This window comes from Oryza glaberrima, chromosome 3 (genome assembly GCF_000147395.1).
Source record: "Oryza glaberrima chromosome 3, OglaRS2, whole genome shotgun sequence".
Classification (NCBI taxonomy): domain Eukaryota; kingdom Viridiplantae; phylum Streptophyta; class Magnoliopsida; order Poales; family Poaceae; genus Oryza; species Oryza glaberrima.
In genome coordinates this window covers 10186254-10205004 of record NC_068328.1, presented here as the reverse complement: position 1 = coordinate 10205004, position 18751 = coordinate 10186254, and the positions used below count along the sequence as shown (strand labels likewise).

General features: G+C 44.3%; 3 protein-coding genes and 1 non-coding gene across 5 annotated transcripts; 3 read left to right on the top strand and 1 right to left on the bottom strand.

Moving 5' to 3' along the window:
* Positions 1-3683: 3683 nt before the first annotated feature.
* Positions 3684-11134, bottom strand: LOC127767215 (BRCT domain-containing protein At4g02110-like). 2 transcript variants are annotated; one of them, XM_052292481.1, is made up of 11 exons: positions 10917-11134; positions 10716-10805; positions 10529-10633; positions 10076-10177; positions 8969-9053; positions 8408-8492; positions 8253-8297; positions 7973-8085; positions 5098-7897; positions 4715-4931; positions 3685-4577 (listed from the first exon to the last, which is right to left on the bottom strand). In XM_052292481.1, the coding sequence occupies exons 1-11, from the start codon at positions 11013-11015 to the stop codon at positions 4005-4007; spliced, it is 4314 nt and encodes a 1437-aa protein (XP_052148441.1). In that variant the 5' UTR covers positions 11016-11134; the 3' UTR covers positions 3685-4004. The 2 variants fall into 2 exon arrangements, with proteins under 2 accessions (XP_052148440.1, XP_052148441.1); XM_052292480.1 differs by having other exon boundaries at positions 3684-4577; positions 5098-8085.
* Positions 11135-11383: 249 nt separating this feature from the next.
* Positions 11384-11456, top strand: TRNAA-AGC (transfer RNA alanine (anticodon AGC)). The gene has a single exon. It is a non-coding gene; the product is annotated as a tRNA-Ala (tRNA).
* Positions 11457-12460: 1004 nt separating this feature from the next.
* Positions 12461-13738, top strand: LOC127768110 (uncharacterized). The gene is made up of 4 exons (XM_052293634.1): positions 12461-12681; positions 12799-12854; positions 12972-13326; positions 13425-13738. The coding sequence occupies exons 1-4, from the start codon at positions 12540-12542 to the stop codon at positions 13544-13546; spliced, it is 675 nt and encodes a 224-aa protein (XP_052149594.1). The 5' UTR covers positions 12461-12539; the 3' UTR covers positions 13547-13738.
* Positions 13739-14164: 426 nt separating this feature from the next.
* LOC127768111 (uncharacterized) lies at positions 14165-15537 on the top strand. Its single transcript, XM_052293635.1, has 4 exons — positions 14165-14293; positions 14389-14459; positions 14556-14781; positions 14876-15537. Exons 1-4 carry the CDS (start codon positions 14206-14208, stop codon positions 15031-15033), a joined length of 543 nt encoding a protein of 180 aa, XP_052149595.1. The 5' UTR covers positions 14165-14205; the 3' UTR covers positions 15034-15537.
* Positions 15538-18751: the final 3214 nt, after the last annotated feature.

Below are 18751 nucleotides of genomic sequence, written 5' to 3'. Positions count from 1 at the left end.
AAAAGAGGTCGTACATGGAATACCATGTGATGATGTCTTAATAGACATGTATCTGTACTGGAGGGAGTACACAGATCAGAGAAGTTGGGCAAAAACAATTAATTACATGTGGAATACTACTTCTCAGATCAAGTATAATAGTGAGCTATAAACTTGCTATAGACTTATGTGGAGGAGAGATGTAACAAAAGTTAAGGGTGTTGGCTTTTATGTAAGAGCTAGCTTAACACAAGCTCCAAGACAAATACAATTAATGTATAAGTGAGAGATAGAGAGAGGAGAAGAAAATTATAGTCAACCTTATAGCTAATTTATTATATGTGTTGGCTTTAATATTGGCTAATAGTAGGAAGTGAGCTTTATTATTATTCTTTGCTCTCAAGGACTCGATCCGGTTCGTTTTCTGTGATCTTTGTACAATCTAGTAGTGGTACTACAACTACTACTACAATCTCCGATCCAAGGATGCATGCAGCGTACAGGAAATGAGGAAGCACAATCTTGGACGCTGCCATTTAGTAGATCACAACAACTCCATGATCTAAGCAGTACACAGAAACAGAGCATGCATGGCTCACACATCACACACTGAGGAAGGAGGGAGAAGAAGATATTTACTCCTAACCAACGTAGCTAATGCTCATAATTAGCCCGTGCCTGCTGCTGCTGCCGCTGCCGCATACGCTGGCACATGATCGGCTCCGCGACACGGCCAATGATCATGAGTTGCTTAATTGCATTTAAGCATCTTCCCCGCTGGCGATTCCGTCCCCTTTTTTCTCCAGCACAACACATGTTTTTTTCTTTCTTTTGGGAGGCCTCGTTTTGGATTAAGACTTCAGTTTTATTGATGGAAATACGAGACGATGCTGGGTGTTTGGCGAGCGGCAGCGTAAAGCGCAGCGGCGTCACGGCGAGATCGGTAGGAAGGGAAAGCAGAGCAAAGCAGCGTAGCGTTGCGCCTCGGATTCCACCGGGAGAGGCAGAGGCCGTTGGTGGGGGAGCCGGACGGGGCACGTGCGACTGAGGCGAGGAGCACATGGGGGGCGGAGGCTTGACTTGGGCGCGAGCCGCTCGCTTTTCCCACATACGAAAGCAAAGCCAAAGCAAGGCGACTTGTTTTGCGGCTTGAGATGTGTACTTGGCCTGGCTGATGCTGCCTGCGCCCCGCCTGCTGCGCTGTGAGGGCACCCACAATAATTATCTATAGCCTCTCTACAAAAGATCCATATCAGCATATTTTCCTACTTAGAAGGTATTAAATAAATAGAGAGAGCAAAGGTATCTACTAACTTAGAGATAGTCTATAGAGAAAAACGAGGCAATGCATGAGAGAGCTATAGATACTAATATAGATATACTATTAAGGTGGTTTACTATTAATCGAGTCTATTACTGAGATGTACATGTTTTATAGAGAGCATATTATTTTACCATTGTGGAGACGCTCTTAGTGTTTTGTTTTTCCGGGTTACTTTGGTCACACGTGACTACGTCAGCGTGTGGTGATTAGCAACGCTGATCGAGTTGTCTATTCAGGGTTTGTTTCGTCACTGAATTCAGTGTCTGAGCCAAGAATCTTATCCATGTGGTTATGAGAGGGGGGGGGGGGGGTCAATTAGCACTATTTCAAATTTAGTCGGGCTGTCCTGTTTGTTTCTATGGAATCACATGTAAAACTAAAGCAACCTATGGGTGGTTTTAAAAGATTGTGGGATCAGCTGATCCTAATACCCCATAGTTAACATATGGATATGTTTGTTGGGTGAATTGTATGCTTTATTATTACATGTTGCTCGAACTATATAATTTTGGAAAATATGACACTACATTCCAAGATTTCACGAATTTTTCATAATTTATAAAATTCCGCTTCTACAGTACTCTCAAAATGTTTTTTATTTCTAAGATATATAACAAATCATGGCCATAATTCATGTATAAAAAGACAGTATTATAAGAAGATGTTTTACATAGTAGTTCTAGACTTTACACGGGTGCTTGTATTTACGACTAATTATTTTTTTCAGTGGTAAGTGATGCATCCGTCAATATTGAAATGCATGTGGTGACTTTATAAATCTTAAGATATAATTTCTCCATTTCAAAATATAAAACACAACCACTCTTAACTCAAAGAATAGGAAACATTTGTTATCACTCTTTATTTGGATCACTCTAATAAACACAATGCATGCGTTCAATAGAATTAGAAATTTTGAGGGTGAATGATTTAAAAAATAATAATTTAGTGAAAAGAATGTGTTAGTTAATTGCATGCATGAATGCACTCGTTGCGTTATGAAACATCTTTAAAAAAATAGTTGTGGTTTATATTTTGGTACAAAGAAAATTCTCATCTAGTCTTTGAAGACGCTTATAGAAGTATGGGTGTATGTGTGTTCATATGACAATAAGTTAGTATCAAACCAAACAAGCCTTAATTAGCCCGCGTGTTTACATTGGACTGTCTTTGGAAAAGAGAGAAAGAAAACCATAGGAGCCAGGAGACAAAAGCAATGGCTGTGGTTTGGTCGATTTCCAAATAAAGCCCCACAAGTTCGGTTAAGGGTTGGGTGGATCGATACAGCCGCCGCTCCTAGATCAAGAGGAATATATGTCATCCTGCACCGGCCGTTTGGAGCGTGGGCAAACAGTAGCAACGGATAGAAACGGGCCAGCCAAGAGCACAAACAGAAGGACGCGATCGCCAATGCGATCCCATTTCAGGCCAGCATCCTTCCTCTCTCGCTGCAAACAACCCGGATCAAAGCAGATCATGGCCTCCGATGCGAAATGCTTCCGATCTCGGCCAAGCCAGAATGCGTCCCATCTCTCGCCGCCTTCTTTACTGCCTCTCTCTTTTCAAGTGAGTGAGCGAGCGAGTGAAGAGTAGTACATGTGCACGGAAAGGATCGCGTCACATGATGAAGAGCGGGGAGAGCGTGATGGCTGCACTGGCTTTTCGGGACAGTTTCAAGGGGGAGGGATCCAAAAAGAAGCCGAGCTTTGAGTGTAGATGAGGACCAAGCTGGTATAGAAAGAAAAGCCCTAAATCGCCTCATTGGTGAAACGGGGAATAACAAAAGAGGAGATGATCGAGCGTGTGTTAAACTGGGGTTGCTTTGTGGCCAAATCACCTGCCATGCTTTTTGGAGCTTCATGTAAAAGCTTTCACTGCTGCCCTTTTGCTGTACTACTGTTACTTCCAAGGCAAGACATTTTTTTTTCCCCGCCCGTGATGCACAGGGCCTTTTTGTTGGCTCAGTGACTGCACTCCCGGGGTTTTTCCATGTTCGAACAGTAGCGTGCTCCTTTTATCCTTTGCATGGTGTCATGATCGCATCCTCTTGGTGGATATGGAAAGTGCTGAAGGCAAGGAGCAGGTGATAATCATGAGATAGCGTGACGACGGCGGCTCGGTTATTCTGTACTAGAGGGTGCGCGCGCTGCCGTGCAGGTACAGGACGCTTCGTGCTCGGTGTCGCACGGACGTGTGTCGCGGCGTTGCTCTGATTCTAGGAGAAGGTGGGCCGTGGGCGAGGTTGGAGTGGTCCAGCCTGCGTTGGTCTTTGCCTCGGCCCAAAAACTGTACAGTTTTGGGTTAAGCCACTTCTGTTTTCAAGACGCTACAAGGCCCAACTCACTCAAGTGATTTTCCTTTTATTTTATTTTCTTGTTTCTGAGAGGAAAGCTGATACAATGGTTGATCAGCGATTAATGAGCTCTAAACGGGATGGCTTCAGGAAGCTATTCATCAATCAACCGACTTTTAGTATTTTGACGAATCAAAAAATTTCTTGCTATCCGCTTTAACGAATCATTGAACACATAAGCCATGAGGAAAACACGCCTGTATAGCAGCAGAATGAGAAAAAACTACACTCAGAAATGCCGAGACAGCATCTCTGCCACTGATAAAAACTTTACAACGGACGAAAATAAACACACCGTTTATTCTGTTCAATAAAACAGGGTGAAAGCAGAAAAAAAAGGCAGAAAAATCACCTTTTTCGCTTGGATACTCTCGATTTGCTAGCTACGCGTGACGCAGATTTCTTCGTCGCTTTGGGCATTTCGCACTGGGGGCACAGCCAGTCATGTTCTGGGACAGCTTCCAGGGGAGGGTCGCAGCAGTCGATGTGCATACCTACACCGCAGCCGGTCGAGCCATCCTCGTTGCCGCAGATGAGCATCACCTCGCCCCGGTCCGTACACCCGCACGCTGAGCAGCTCAGGTCGTCGGGATCTCCGTCCTCCTGTGGCTTCAGTACATCTGTGGCCACCTCTTGCTGGTTTTGCAGTAGTTTCTTGAGGGACTTGTTGGCCAGATCGTTTGTGTTGAAGAGAACATGCCTGTCGAGCGGATGCCCATGCTTGCAGACGTACTCAACAAGATAATCAGCAGTGATACAAGGAATATCGTGACTGATGAATTGTTGAACCCATGCGTCTGCACTTGGCATGGCCGAAGATACCACAGCGAAGTCGACGCCAGAGTTCAAGAACCGTGTGTACGGTGGCGAGGTTGCTAAGATGGTGCCATCGCCAGATCGTACTGCACGCTTTACTGTATCCTGGAATGGAAGGAAATTTGAAAATTAGATTAAAATGGAGAATGGATCACAATGCGCATCAATGTATTATTGTTTTTTCTTTCAGAAAAAGGTGAAGTTGTGCTCTCAGATGATCTGCTTGGACTAACAAGTCTTACCAGCGATGGACTAACGAGCTGTCCATATACAATTATCTGCATCCCATAGAAGGCACCATGGCCCATCTGCTGCCTCAAAACACGCCATTTCTTGGGAGCTTCAAAGCTGATTGTTTCCCCGTCATTAAGGCCTGTACCAGACCATTCAAATGGTTCTTCGTCCAACAATTTGCCAACCTCATTGCAAGAGGTCAAGTAATCAGTTTTCAGTATCCATCTATTGAGTAAAGTAGGAACATTAGTCATGTGCATCAGCATGTAGCATTATAACATGTAAATAAAATATAAGCCAGATGCATATGTAGCAAAAAATATAAAATAATAAGCTAATATAGCTGCCCACTTCAAAATAAAATCTTAAGAATCAACATTGCAGTTCTTACTTGCCAGCTGCTGCAGCTGCAAAGAATTTTTCAGTTCTCTTGAGAGGGTCTGGGGCAATAAAATGTGTCGCTTGGTATGACCAATGATGTGAATCCCTGCAAACTCGTGCCTTCAGGCGCCGAAGTATTGATCTATAGTCCTTTCTCTGTTGGCGATGTCCACTTAAAATAAAACATGTAGGCTCAGGCGTGATCAAGGTGCCAGGTCCGTTTCCTTTTATTCTATTGGGCTCATTGAACATATTTGCACCGTGCTTCATCGAATTTGCATCTAAGTTGGAATTCATAATAGCAGTTCTACCATTGGATTTAGAACTGAGAGTACCATTGTCTTGCATATTCTCCTTTTCATGGTCTAAAGAAAGAGATTTATTTCTTTTGCTGCATCTCAACTTAGAGTTATTCAGATTTTCTGACCTGTCTATCACAGAAGTATCACTCGAAAATAATCCAGATACATCTCTCATTCCATCGGTCTTCACAGAATTTTGATCAGAACTTACTTTGTTGATGTTGCATGAGCTTTCTTCAATTCCCCTTGATGCCACAGCTTTAGCTGCAGATACAATGGCACCACCAATTTTTCCAAGCTTGCTGTCTGACTTGTCTTCTAGAGCTTTTATTTTCCTCTTGGCAACTGCATTCCTAACTCTGGCAGGCGATGCATTCTTACAGGATAGTGATCCACAGCCGTCAGCACTTGCACTACTTGAAACCTTTTTAGGGTGATCAATGTTTTGGGAAGGAAATAAGTCATCAAATAGTGACTTGCCAGCCACTGTTTCAGTTTTATCAGCTGATGATTCACCAGTCATTTTGGTGTCAGATACCCGAGACCTCTTGGCAAATGTATTCCTCATACTGGTATTGGGTAACATTTTCGGTGAATTCGTTTGATGTCCCTCAGTAGTTGCATTACTCACAAACTTCTTAGGGGTTATCCCAATTCCAGTATTTTCCTCAGAAATCATCTTACTGGATTCCAAGTTGAAAGCTGCATGTCTATCATTTTTCATGGTGTGAACATTCTGCAGTCTTCTGGAAATCCTACTCGCTCCATCTGTAAGAACTTTGTCTGAAGAATTTGTTCTGTGTTCTGCTGCGTTTACACTATCAGGGCCATCTTTAGCTGTTTCACCAATGTGCTTGTGAGCAATCATTTTATCAGGCTCTGACTCAGAAACCACTGTCTTAGTCTTACCATCGTCAACTACTGGCTCATCAACCACCTTGCTAGCACTACGAGGTCTCTTTGTGCTTGCTTTCATTCCTTTACGAGATGCTACTTTCTTTAAATAACCTGTTTGGCGCAGAACATTGTTTGAAGTACCTGGAAAGTCTTTAAGCTGGTCTGCTTTTATATTTTCATCAGGTACCACTTTCTCAGGCTTGCAATTTGAAGCCACTGCTGCCTTATTTTTTTCAATATCAAGTGCATCAGACATCTCAGTATCACCATTTCCAGAAGAGGGAACAAGTTTTGATTTCCTTGAACTGTGTAAAGATATGTCAGATGTTCTGACCTTTGCAAGAACGTTTTCTGTCTTGCGCATCAGTGGCGAGCCATCTTGATTCAATGCATTACCACTATCTTGTGCATAATCACCATCCTTGTTTTGAAAAGAGAAATCTGGACATCTCTTTACATCGTCAACAGTGGCTGAAAGGCTTGTGGCGAGCAATTCTTTTGGTTTCGGTGGAGGCTGCGCATTTGTCTCACTTGAAGAATATTCAGGGAGCTTGATTCCATCAACCAGATTACCATGCTTGAGTGCAGTCCTAGATCTTGATTTAGACGAGCCAGACTGTTGCTTTCCCAAATCAACATTATTAGCTTCACTTGGATTTGTTCCTACAGATGACCAAATTGCTGGTTCAGATGTGTCACTAAGCCTATTTGCAGAAGGAGAGTTCAACGCACCAGTTTCTTTCCCCGTATCTCCATTTTGCACTTTGAACAAAACTGGGGAAATGGAGCACTTCTTTTTTTGGGAATATGCACCATCCAGTACATTCTCATCCTGTATATTTTCACCACCTTTCAGAACCTGGACGCCAGCTAGATCAGCAATTATTTTATCTCCCTTACGTGCTGTCGAGATACTAGAATCAGCTCTCATCATGCTCCCCTCAGCCCCCTGAAGTGGTCCTATACGGTTAGCTGAATATTGTTCAGGCAGTACCGACTTCTCTAAGGGTTTCAAAGAACTTTTGTTGTTGATGTTGAGCGAAGCATTGTTTCCTGACTTCAAACCAATATTATTATTGGTGACATTGTCATTAATGGTTGACTGACCAACTGCTGCATCAGGAGTACATGTGGCTCCATAATCCTCTTGACTTCGCCCTCTGGCAACATTAGATGAATCAAGTACATTTGCAAGCAGAATTTCTCTGGATGGGGTGGTCAAGTCAGCTTTGCTAGCATCAGTGTCGCCATGATCCTCCACAAAATTTGTCTTGTTTAAGGAATGCACGTTATGGTTAGCAGAAACAACCATCTTGCTTGAGCATGGAGTGCCTGATGCACCGGATGTAACATCAAGTGTCTTTGTGCCAACATCTTTGTGTTTATTCCCCTGGATCTGATCTGCATTTTTCAAATCTCTTACTGCAGCATCCCCTCTACTATCACTATGAATAAATGGAATCTGACTGGGTGTGCTAAAATCAGTGTTAGCAGACATTGCCAATCTAGTTCTAGGAGTGCCTTGGGCTGCGACATCATGTATCCTGTTGACAGCATCTTCTGCTTTCCTGATCTCTCCAGGAATGTTCGGCTGTTTTTCCAAAACCATCCCTATATTACCACTCGAAATAGTCAGTGACCGAATTGGTGCATTCACAACATGGTTGGCAGAAGTTCCCGCACTACCTTTTGGGTTCAGAGTGGATCTGACAATCTTATTTCTAAATGATCTTTGGCCTACATCTTCTTCATCTTCTGAGTCCTTGGCTTGCGCCTCCATTATCTCTAGTTCCCAACTACTGAAAGAATAAATAGTCAGCATTAGTACATGAGAAATCCATAAATAGATTCCCAAACTAGAACAAGCAAACTCCCTACAATGAGTTACAGTGGATTGAGAACTCAACACAGGAATACAACACAGGTTCAAAAAAGATCTTCAAAGAAGCAAGCACGGATTACATACCTTTTGCTGTAATCATCTACTGGAAGAATTTTCCAACACTTTAAGCTGCCATTTTTTTAAAAAAAAAACAAAAAGGGAACAGTTAAATTATATAATAATCTGGTTAACATGTTTACTTCAACTGAAGTTGGTAAAGAAAGGACGCTGTGTAATACCAGTCTTCCAACCACCGGTGATTAACAAGTTTGATGTTAAAGTTAAACTTCAACTTCGCCTTTTTAGCAGCCTCATACTTCTCACCTAGTTCATTTGGAAACTGAGATGTGGCATGAAAAGAGATACGGTAAAATTTTGTTTCATCATAAATATATACGTGTAGAAAGAGATGATCGTTAGCAGTCCTTCTGATAGGCATGCCCTGGTATTTTTTCAACATACTAGAGGAAATAATATTTTCTTGGATGCTTTCTAACCAGCAAAAAACATTTTTTATGATATACATTCAAAAGTTTCTGAAGGTTTTCATTTGTATACTACTATGCCTAAATGGAAAAAAAAAACCACCATGACCATGAGATTAGTTTCTACATGGTTCACAAATAACAAACAAAAGAAAATGAATAAAACGCTTGAAGTTACATGGTCCAAATTTGAGAGAAATGATGAAGTTACATGGTCAAAGACTGGCCGAACAAACAAGCAATACAATGCAAGTTTAATGTGAAGTATGTTTATCTATATGTAGCACCAATGGACTGCTAAGAGTAGCAACAAACCTTCAAATTTATAGCAAATAAGGTGAGTGACTACGTCTGGATTCAAAGATTTGGAGAATTGCGCTCCCATCAAAGAAACCATGCTCTGCAAAAACAAAAGGAGAAAAAAAGGAATGCTTCACTATAAATAAATATAATTGGGCAACCACAAATCCAACAATATTAAAGATTATGTATGAATGCAACGTGATACTTTCTTGAACTCCTGATATATAACACCATTCACTCTATATTAAATGAGAGAAAGGCCCATGGGTCTTCTGGCTAGCACCACAAGCTGTGGGCTAACCGACCCAGGTTCGAGCCTCACCTCTCTCTTAATAAATTTCTATATGAGAGTCATTCCTCTTATATCCAGCATTTTTTTCTATAATAAATGCAATGACATTTATAAATCTCTAGATTTGCTTAAGGATGTGGTCCACAGAAAATATGTACACAAACATCAGCGTACATATAATAAATGCAATGACATTTATAAATCTCTAGATTTGCTTAAGGATGTGGTCCACAGAAAATATGTACACAAACATCAGCGTACAGAACCAAGTGCACTGAGGAAAAAATAACAGGGGTTTCTACAATATGCTCAAAATAACAGGGGTTTCTACAGAGGAAAAAATAAGCAATAATTATGTCTATAAAGATCTAAAGAAACTAGGAGGTAAAAGAAATGCAAACACCCAAAGCAATCCATTGCCCCTTGTACAAATATGTCAGATAGATGAAACATGCATTACATAATATTAATGTATTACTGCAGCTGTTCATTACTTGTTAATAGGTGGAACGCAGTTCTTTCTACTCAACTAAGCAAAGAGATATCCATCTGCTCCTGAAGCATATTAACCTTACTGTTACATGTTGAGGAAACACTCACTCAGATTTCAACTGCAGTAAGATCAAATATTTTCAGAGATAATCTAGGACGCTGCTAAGAAACCACAAACAACATTCTAGGATTCAGGACAGAAAATTTCAAAATGGTGTGACAATAAATCAATTAAAGACACATAATAAACAATAGTATCAGAAAACACAAGGAACGGTAGATTATATGTAAAACCGTATGCAGCAGAATTTTGAACTAGCAAGTTTGTTTATTACCATTATATCTTCGCGGTCACTTCTTTGGTAGCCCGTCAAGCAAATGCGTAATGATTCACTGCCTGCTATTCCATTCAAATCTCGCACCGGCCAATACATAACCTGGAAAAAGAACAATCAGTGCTGCAGTGCCGCTTCAAAAACCTAAACCAGCAATATATGGAAACAAAAGCGGCCATATGACTGCATTGAAAGGTGCACCCTTTTTAAACGAGCTTAAACAACTTGAGTTTTTCTAGTCCGATTGAAATACCATTTTATTTTCTGTACCATATTCTCAGAAACGCCATGCTAGAATTTTCAGTACATCATTGGAGGTTAAATTTTTCGGTGTATCACAGGAAGTTACAATCTTCCGGTATCTCACAACAACTATAGAAAAACTCAAACAAATTTGTGGCTGATGCGAAAATAGGAGCAAAAGATACGCAAACAATTAGCAGAAAGACCGACCCTATCGGCATCGGCAAGCATTCCCCGATCCAAGCTAGCTTCCACCCAAAGCTCGGTGACGACCTTTTTCCCTTCCGCCCGCGCCGCCACGCATGCCGGGTCATCCTGCCCAAAAACCAAAATCACACCATGGCCCCCCAACGAAGTCGCCAGCACATCAGCACACAGAACCGTAAGCCCGACTCACATAGACGAGGCCGCAAACGATGACGTGGGTGCACCCGCTGCCGAACCTCCCGGCGTCCACGCCGCTGCGCCGCACCATCTCCGACCGATACTGCGAGAACGCCACCAAAAGTACCAAAACATCATCCCCCAGAGACAACCGAGGCGAGCCACCGCGAAACCCCCGAGCTCGCGGGCCGGGGGGGAGAAGCTACGCGCTCACCTGGGACTCCGAGAGGGGGTCGAACCCGACGAGGAAGAAGCGGACGCCGGCGAAGAGGTGCTCGTCATCGTCGTCGCTGCCGCTGATGGGAGAGGCCATTGATGCGAGGGGGCGTCTGGATCGGAGCAGGGGCTAGGGTTTGTCCCTTTGATTTGGGGATTTCTACTTCTCCTCCTCCGTGTTCGCGCCCGCGTCTTCGTGTGTCTTACCGGGGAAGATTTCGATTTTGGGGAGGGGAAAGGAGAGAGAGGGAAACTGGGCAATTTTTTGGGTCTGTGGGAGGGAAATTGGAAATTTTCGACCTGCCTCGTGGGCCTCGATGTTCTTGTCGAGTTGATTGTGATGGGCTACAGGTCGGACCATTTGTTCGAGTCGTTTCTTGGCCCATGAAATAAGTTTGCGAGATTACATTTAGATTTAGGCACATAAAATGTTTAAGATAAAAAAAATTCAATCATCAGACAAAAGGGGATGTAGCTCAGATGGTAGAGCGCTCGCTTAGCATGCGAGAGGTACGGGGATCGATACCCCGCATCTCCAATTTTCCGTTTTCCATTTTGGTTAATGTACTTCTTAGTTATTTTTATTTTACTTCATTATCGTTTTTGGCTAATATACTTTCTTTTTTTTTAACTTGTGGCCTATTTTGGCTGTGGCTGATATACTTCCGTATTCTGATCATTTTCTAATATATTTCTGAATTATTTCTTTTTACTCCATTACCGTTATTGGCTAATATACTTCCTTTCTTCTTCTTTTTTAACTTGTGGTCCATTTTGGCTGTGGCTGGTGTACTTCAGTATTCCGATCATTTTCGTTACCCAGTCTGGCTAATTTACTTCTGATCATTTTTATACTCCGTTGCCTATTTTGGATAAGATACTTTTTGCCGACTGCATCCCACTCGAAGCCAAATTGCGTGTTTCGTTTTTGTTGGAGCTAGCTCCTAATCCCAACCAAAATTATGCTACCACGTGTTGCCTCTCTTCATCCGCCCTACGCGCCGCCAAGCTCGCGCAAGCCTGATTAAATTAGTCTTCCTCGGTGATGGCGGCATCGCCGTCGATCGTCACCGAGTTCAGGATCCAGTGCCACGTCCAAACACTTGATACCGCACAACGAAGCACACATGACCAAATAATAGGTTTTTAGATGTGTTGTGGCGAGCAATACTAGCAGTTTTGCAACAACCCCACCCACAGAAACACAAGGAGGCGAGTTCTTTATTTTTCTTTCTTTCTTCTCTTTCTCTCTCTCTTTTTTTTTCTTTTTAAGAACAAGGCGAGAGGTTCAGAATGCATATCATTTTGCAGTCATTCGCGCGTGCTTGCTTTGGGGGTGATTCAGCTGTACTTTTACTATTAATTTGGAAACAGGAAACGATATAAGGAATTAGCGGAAGTTTGTTGATCAACCGCATGTACCTGTTTCCAACTTGGTGAAAAAGAAGATAATCCGTTAGCTATTATATGCAGCTTGTGGTCAACTGGGATGCTAAAATATTGTGGTTTTCAGTTAAGATTACCCGGCGTCGATTTCGACAGGTCAAACAGGTTTATATATACACTAGTATTAGTGTCCTTTTTCGGTACCACAACTAACCAGAAATTTGCCTTTTCCTGCATGCCTGATCTCGCTGTGTTTTTTCAGAAGGTGTGTATTTTGTTTGTTGTGGTCATTGTGCCGATGGATCGTCAGTGTCCATCCAAACACTTTCTTCTTGCAGCTGCGGTCATCTTTTGCATGACAATCCCCTCCTGCAAAGGTACACGGAAGAGTAGCTTAGTCACTTACTGTTCACTGAAGCCCCCCAGGTTGCATTGCTCGCTCGCGTTTTCGAAGGCTAATCAACAGTTTGATTTTGTCTGACACTCGCATGCAGCACAAGATGCAGTCGAGATCGTAGCAAAAGCGGCTCTTTGCTTCGACAACCACACGGTAAGAAGAAAACTGATCGAGGCTGCCTAGACATCAACTCGATCTCTCAAGCAAGTACTGTAGTATACAGCTAGCTAATAATTAACATTAACATGGTGATCGATTTTGCTTAACTAGGTGATCAACAAGTGCCTGCAGCAAATTGGGATCGACAGCAACGCGAGGGCTTCAACGCAAGGCGCCGGCGGCGCGGTACTGGACGCGAGCGCGAACGCCAGCGCGGCGCTCTGCGACACGCCGTGCTTCGAGCACATGTTGATGATGACGGACTGCATGGACGACATCCTCTCCAACTTCCAGGGATACAGCGCCGGCCTCATCAAGGGCTACCGCGCCGTCTTCCAGATGTCGTGCAGGGTGGTCACCGCTGCCGCAGCTGGTGGCGGCGGCAGCAGCAGCAGCAGCAATGGCACCGCCAACGCCACCGTCGCCGGCGGCGGCGACGCGGACGATCGCCACTCCCCGTCTCATGGTGAGACATGCTTTATATTTTTGTTACGATCGATCGAACTGGCTAGGGCGCCGGCCATGCATGGAATGTGACCTTGATCTGCCTCGTCGTTCGTGCAGGCGCGGCGAAGGGTAATTCGCTTGTGTCCAGAACCGGAAGCGCCGTGGCGAACGGCGCCGGCGGCCGACGACTTCGCGTCGGCAACCTTGTGTGGGCGGCCATACTTGCGGTGACAGTGTGACGCACATGACCAACCACTTGTAATAGCGAGCAGCCTCGCAGAGCTAACTGGGATAATTAACTCGTAATGATCCCCAAATGCGTGCGTATGTACGCCGGAATGGACGGAAATGTATGAACAAGTGAAACAAAACATATCCATGAGTTGAGGAATGTACGCACGAAAATTCCTTGTAGGCCCCTCGTACGTTCTGGAATCCCGATGCATCATCCAAGATGAATTATTGAAGAATGTTTTTTCACCATATAAACAACCTAACACGAATGTGTAGTAGTACTAAAGAAATCGATACTGTCACGGTACCACCAAATCCGGCGAAAACGAGAGCAACGTTTAACGCCGGGTATGTTTTTTCCCACCAAAAAGCGGCAAACATTTTCGATGGATCGGCAGGCGTTTTGTCCGACAACTTTTGGGTTTCTCGATCGAGAAGCACAAGGGGTTTGAAGCAGCAATACAGACCGAGACGCATGGAAAAGGAGGAGACTGGTGCAGGTAGGCCTGAATTCGCCGCGCGTACGTTTCGTCTTCTTCACTTCGGCTTCGGCCTCGTCTCGGCGTGTGCTCCTTAATTAAACCACTGCATGCATGCACCCACCCACCATGGTCTATGGCATTCGTAACGGATTGAACGCCACCGGCTCGACCGCCGATGCCCAATGGGCCTCTCCGCCGCTCGCCTCAGCCGCTTCGCCGTCGTCGTCCTACTCCTCTGCCTGTGCGCGCCCTTCTGCAAGCCAGAGCCAGGTGCGCGCACGCCGCGGCGCGCTAGTCTCTCCAATTAATTAGTCTCATTCTGAATTTCTGATGTGTGGAACGCCTTTCTCCTGGCTCCGTGACAGATGGTGACGTGCCGATCGACCCCTTGCCGGGCTTGCCATCGAGATCCCTGCGCTGCTTCGACGACGGCCAGGTAGCGAACCATCATCAGTACGCCCGACGCGCGCGTACCGCGTACGCGCGTCTTTGTTCGCGCACGCGCTGAGCCGCCGAGTGAACGCGCGTGCAGGTGTACAGCTGCTGCGAGGGCGCGTACAGGCTGAACCCGTCGGGGGTGATCGCCGTGCCGCCCGGGGAGGTGGACAGCTACTGCGGCGGGGCGTGCGTGGTGGAGACGGAGGACGTGCTCAACTGCGTGGCGAGCGCGCTGGACGGCTTCCGGTTCTTCAACGGCGCCTCCGTCGAGGACGCGCGCTACGCGCTAAGGAGGGGATGCAGCCACACCATCAAGAGAGGTTCGAGCCGCGCCGCGCCGCCGTGCATGTGCCTTCCGTTGATTTGCCTCTCCTCTCGCGTCTCTCTTTGTTTTAGCTGGCTCTTTTCGCGCAGGGGACTTCAACGACTTGGAGCCGCAGATGGGAGACTACCCGGACATCTACGGCGACAACAGCAGCGACGGCGGCGAGGACAACGCCGCTTCGCCGCGTTTGCTCGCGTTTCTTGGCGCCGCCGCCGCCGCCGCATGGCTGCTGCTCTTTGGTCGCTGAGCAGGTTGCATCGGCGGCCTTAAAGACTGACGCTGTCATGCTACTCCGTACTGATCAGGCCCGTTTTAACGGTGTTAATTCAGTGCTGATTTTGCTCTCAAGTGCCAAATTAAAGTCTTCATGCACACAAATGCAACATGCAACAAAAAGGCCTTAATTTATAAAAAGTAAAGTACAAATAATTAGAATCTAGTTTTACTTTTACGCAACACAAACGACGAGAAGCCGGCCAAAAAATATTGAAATTGAAGAGGGTTCGGTTATAGTGATAAACAACAGGGTTGCTGGAAAGAAAATCTAAGCATCGCGATGCTATGATACATAAAAGCACAGCTGTATATCGAGCAGGAACAAACACTAGTGTGCCTACTGCCCTACTATATATAGGGAAGAACAATACAACTAGCTACTACTGCAATACTGCGTGATCATCGTGCCTACTCGGATAATGATTTACAGTCTCAGTTATACGGCTTTAGTATGTTTAGATGTTGGGGGCCATTATGCCAGTTAATTGAATCAGACCTTCACCTCACATATCTATATCGAATATATAACAACTCCATCCATTTCAGGTTATTGACAAATATAATAATATTTATAATATTATATTTGACTTTAGTGAAAGTCAAACTACTTTAAATTTAACTAAAGTTATAGACAAATATAATAATATTTATAATACCAAATTAGTTTTATTAAATTAAATCAATAGTTGAATATATTTTCATAATAAATTTGGCTTGGGTTAAAAATGTTATTATTTTTTTTCTACAAATTTAGTCAAACTTAAAGCAATTTGACTTTGACCAAAGTTAAAACGTCTTATAACCTGAAACGGAGGGAGTACTAAATGGCGTGTGTGTGGAAAATTGAATATAGCAGTAATCTTTACAACGTCAAGGATACGTCCCCCCCCCCCCACCCCCCCACACCACCACCACCTCTCTTTCCCCCAACACCAAAAAAAAAAAAGAAGAAGAAGAAAAAAGGAAGTAATGTTAGGCAAGAGGATAAATCTCATTATCACGAATAAATTCGAGAAAATAATCTAATGATGAACTATATCAAGGCAGTAGAATCCTATATTGATATTAGCAACACCAATTCACCAAAGATATAGTTTACCAAATGTTGTTATGTAACTTGAGAACATTTACCAACTGTCAATAGTAACCATCGAGATGCGAATCATTAGTCAGAATAGATACAAAGCTCCCAATGTTCACACTCTTTCCACTAAAGTTGTATTCCTAACTGTGAGGTTTCTAACAATTGGGTTAAAATGTCAATTCGAATTAAGGGATATTCTACATTTCAACTTTCTAAATAATCAATCCTCCCATGCTTCATAACAATATATAATATAGATTAAACATGAAAGATACAGGTTAATGTAAATCATGTTGAAAGATCCGGACACTGAAGTTTTACGAAGATAAAAGTGTGCATCACGATGTTATAGCTCCAGCATAGCTTACCATAAGGCCACCAAAACTCCTTCAATCAAAATCATGTAGTTCCAGATGTCGAAGTAGGTATGAATTGACAATTTGGCCTTCACCAAAGACCCAAGAGATGCCACAAGAAGGTAGAACACGAATCCCATAAGGGTACGTATAATATTATCTAATAATGGGTTCTCTTCATTGTCATGCAAGTTTCGTGACGTAGAAGAAAAAGAGGGAAGAAAGGAGAAACATCGTTTCTATACATGAAAACGGCTTAGAATCGACTCTTAGAATTTATTAACGGAAAGTTTGTTGTATGAGGGTAGAGAAAATGAAATAAGTATAATAAAAAATTATTTAGAAATCTTATTGTCTCTGTAGTGATATTAATTAATATAAATAGCTCATATTAGACTTTATATTTGTACATGTCATAAGGCCTGTGAATCCCTAGATTCCGGCGACAACTCCCATTGATGATTGACACGAATGTCCGACTGCATGGCAAATTAAAGAAATCCTCCCGGTTCAGACATACTTGGTATAAAAATGAATCAGTCAAATAATCATTAATATCTAGAATGCAGAAAGGGATAAATGAAAAGAGATAATAATGGGAGGTACTCCGTATCTAACACCTATCGGAGCATGAAGTAGAAAAGCACACGAACATAGAAAACTTTCAGTTTATGCATCGATAAGGGCATGTACAATAGTCTTTATTAGTGGTCTCTTTATTATCATGCAAGCATATTTAGTGATGTGGAAGAGAGAGAGGAGGAAGAAAAGAGAAAGATGGTTGTTGCGCATGACAACGGCATGGAGTCGACTCTTAGCATTTACTAGGAAATTTTTTTGTTGCATTGCGTCTAATAAAGGAAAGATGACTAGTAAACAAGTATTTTGATACATTAATGATTAGAGACTGTACTGTCTTAACTACTGTAACGTGATAGTCTCTAATTAACGTAGAAACCATATCGGTCTCTACTTTTGTACTTGCCCTAAGAGACCATGGTCCATGTTCACCGATTACTCTAATTCCAGTAGAACCAAGTATAAAGTGTGCTATTTGACCCACAGTTTCTGGCATTACGAACCGGTCAAACTACACCCCCCAGATTTCAAAATTGTAGCTGAAATAGCGCAGGCATGCGTACAGTGAAACCACCAGGTCGCACAGTTCCGGATCGAATCGAAAGAATTCCTTAACCAATATCGCACAAACAAATCACATATCCAACTCAACGAGTATGACCGTACCCAATTTTTCTGATCAGATCGAATCCTAAATTAGGTTGGTGAGGATAACGAGAGGAACCTGTAGTAGATGGATTTGATGTTGCTGTTCTCCGAGTGGAGGATGGGGACGTCGGCGGAGATCCCGCCACCGGTCGCCGGCGCCGCCATCGATCTGTTTGTTTCTCTTCGCAGATTATATAACAGATTATTAGAGGCCGAGATCGTATCGCGGTGGCGGCACCAGTGCAAGAGAGGGGCAGGTGCGCAATAACCTAACTCGCCCACCCGCCGCATGCACGTGATTTCTTCGAGGATTTCGCTGGGCTGCGACAAGATCACAAGATGGGTTGGCCCGGCCCGGGCGCACACGCGTTGTTCCCTGTAGCCCGGTCGGTGCCCTAGGGAAAGTACACCGAAGGTCCTTCGACTTGTCATTGAGTTACAGAATCGTCCTCCAACCATAAAACCAGATATATGACATCTCTTAACTCACAAAACCATTCACCTTAGGTCCTCGGGCACATCTGGCGGCTGACAGGGGAGGAGGGCTGGTGCGGCGGAGAGGAGGGCCGACGCAACGGGCGACAGTCAGCGGCTGAGAGGAGGGCTGGCGCGATGGGCGGCGGTCAGCAACGCGGGCGCGGGGAGAGGAGCGGAGGTGGAGACGGACGCAGCGGTGGCGCCATCGGCGACGGCCTTTCCCTCATCCTCGCCTCGCCTCGTCTCGTTCTCCATTCTACTCGACGGGAGGCGACTCCAGCGGTCGCCCGTGCATCCTCCTAAACTCGGCGGCGGTGGTCCTCGTTGGTGGCGGTGGCGCTCACTGACGAAGACGAGTGGGGAGAGAAGCAGCGGCCGACGTAGAAGAGCTTGGCATTGGCGGTGGCGGCCGTTGGCTAGACCTAGCGAGCGCCATCCATCTCGTAGTGCCATGCAAGAAGGACTTGAAGCAGCAGCGGCGGTGAAGAGGATGTCGGCGAGCATGCGGGAGAGGGAGGAGGTGGCGCGGAAGTAGGCCAGTGCTT

Excerpts from the sequence above, each read along its gene's own strand:
- LOC127767215 (XM_052292480.1), bottom strand. The coding sequence starts at position 11,015 with ATGGCCTCTCCCATCAGCGGCAGCGACGACGATGACGAGCACCTCTTC. Across the intron at positions 10,634-10,715 it reads TCGTTTGCGGCCTCGTCTAT|GATGACCCGGCATGCGTGGC; the intron begins GTGAGTCGGGCT and ends GTTTTTGGGCAG. Across the intron at positions 8,493-8,968 it reads TATTTGCTATAAATTTGAAG|GTGAGAAGTATGAGGCTGCT; the intron begins GTTTGTTGCTAC and ends CAAATGAACTAG.
- LOC127768110 (XM_052293634.1), top strand. The coding sequence starts at position 12,540 with ATGCCTGATCTCGCTGTGTTTTTTCAGAAGGTGTGTATTTTGTTTGTT. Across the intron at positions 12,855-12,971 it reads TTTGCTTCGACAACCACACG|GTGATCAACAAGTGCCTGCA; the intron begins GTAAGAAGAAAA and ends TTGCTTAACTAG. Across the intron at positions 13,327-13,424 it reads TCGCCACTCCCCGTCTCATG|GCGCGGCGAAGGGTAATTCG; the intron begins GTGAGACATGCT and ends TCGTTCGTGCAG.
- LOC127768111 (XM_052293635.1), top strand. The coding sequence starts at position 14,206 with ATGGGCCTCTCCGCCGCTCGCCTCAGCCGCTTCGCCGTCGTCGTCCTA. Across the intron at positions 14,294-14,388 it reads CTTCTGCAAGCCAGAGCCAG|ATGGTGACGTGCCGATCGAC; the intron begins GTGCGCGCACGC and ends GCTCCGTGACAG. Across the intron at positions 14,460-14,555 it reads GCTGCTTCGACGACGGCCAG|GTGTACAGCTGCTGCGAGGG; the intron begins GTAGCGAACCAT and ends ACGCGCGTGCAG.